This window comes from Sinocyclocheilus rhinocerous, unplaced genomic scaffold (assembly GCF_001515625.1).
Source record: "Sinocyclocheilus rhinocerous isolate Xijiao unplaced genomic scaffold, SAMN03320098_v1.1 C36642810, whole genome shotgun sequence".
Classification (NCBI taxonomy): Eukaryota; Metazoa; Chordata; class Actinopteri; order Cypriniformes; family Cyprinidae; genus Sinocyclocheilus; species Sinocyclocheilus rhinocerous.
The window spans coordinates 1-1436 of NW_015784299.1; the positions used below are offsets into that span (position 1 = coordinate 1).

Here is a 1436-nt window from a genome sequence, read left to right on the forward strand (position 1 = left end):
AGAAATCCTTCTAATATGCTGAGTTGGTGCTCAAAAACATTTCTTATTATCGGTATTAAAAACAGCTGTGCTGCTTGATATTTATGTGGAAACGGAAAATAACAGCATCTGTTTGAAATTGAAATTTTGTAACATTATAAATGTCTTCAATGCCACTTTTTAGTATTTGAGTGCATTCTTGCTAAATAAAAGTATACATTTTTTTTTAAATAAAAACAATTTTACTGACCCAAAACTTTTGAACAATAGTGTATATATTTGTCATGTTGCTAAAAGAAACAATTAAATGATACAAGGCTGATGCAATGTTCATTACCACAGATAATGTGAAATAATTTCGTCTGTTTCTACAAAACAGAAACCTATTTGTTAAATTAAGCGTAGTATGGTACAGTAGAATTGCTTTTATTAATTTCTGTATGGTGGTTGATGTTTTTTCATTTTGTAGACATTTCCCTTTTTTGGGGTTGTACCTGCTATTCTAAATGAGTCAGGGGAGGAACTTGAAGGCCCAAGTGAGGGCTATCTGGTAAAGTGAATTTTGAAAATAAATAAATAAATGGATGTTCCATATGTTTTCATGTTTTAAACATCTTAACGCTAATTAATCAGCTAAATTTGATCCATTCGAGTTTAAACACGAGCGCTTCTCTTTCTCAGGTGTTTAAACAGCCTTGGCCAGGTGTGATGAGAACTGTGTACGGGAACCAGGAAAGGTTCGAAACCACCTACTTCAAGAAATTCCCTGGATATTACGTGACTGGAGATGGTAATTTGTGATGATTCATATTTAGTGTTACTATAAGTGGGCATCATATAATTGCGTGACGTGAGAGACGGTTTGTGCTTTAGTTAAGGGTGTTATGTGTCTGTCCAGGTTGTCGTAGAGATAAGGACGGGTACTACTGGATCACTGGAAGGATAGATGACATGCTGAATGTGTCTGGCGAGTAGAGGATGAGGACATTCGTTCATTTATTGTTCCTTTAATCCCAGTGTGGAGAGAGAAGATGTGTGGACTGGACCTACAGATGCTAAAATTATGCAGATTAATGAGTTTGGAAAAAATGCTAAAGATGAAGTTCAGGCCACACATTGCAATCATTTGTCTCTTGCCTGTTTTCTATCTCTACTGATATGACTCTAGAAATTTACTAAGCATTGAAGTAGCCTAATTACCAAAAAAATGGCCTGTAATAGAGCAAAAGCTTTGATATATTGGTGCTGGATCTGTTTCTTCCAGGGCACTTACTGAGCACTGCAGAGGTGGAGTCGGCGCTGGTGGAGCATGAAGCTGTGGCTGAGGCAGCGGTTGTGGGGAGGCCACACCCTGTTAAAGGCGAGAGTCTCTACTGTTTTGTCACCCTCAATGATGGAATCAACTACAACCAAAAGCTGGAGGCGGAGCTTAAAAAGCAGGGTACGTGTAAATAGTT

The 1436-nt window shown here is 37.6% G+C and overlaps 1 protein-coding gene across 1 annotated transcript; it reads left to right on the forward strand.

Moving 5' to 3' along the window:
* Nucleotides 1–448: 448 nt before the first annotated feature.
* LOC107736340 (acetyl-coenzyme A synthetase, cytoplasmic-like) lies at nucleotides 449–1420 on the forward strand (the record flags this gene model as incomplete). Its single annotated transcript, XM_016547781.1, has 4 exons — nucleotides 449–529; nucleotides 661–769; nucleotides 878–946; nucleotides 1244–1420. Coding segments are annotated over 4 exons (436 nt in total), but the record flags the coding sequence as incomplete, so codon positions are not given.
* Between the last annotated feature and the right edge of the window lie 16 nt (nucleotides 1421–1436).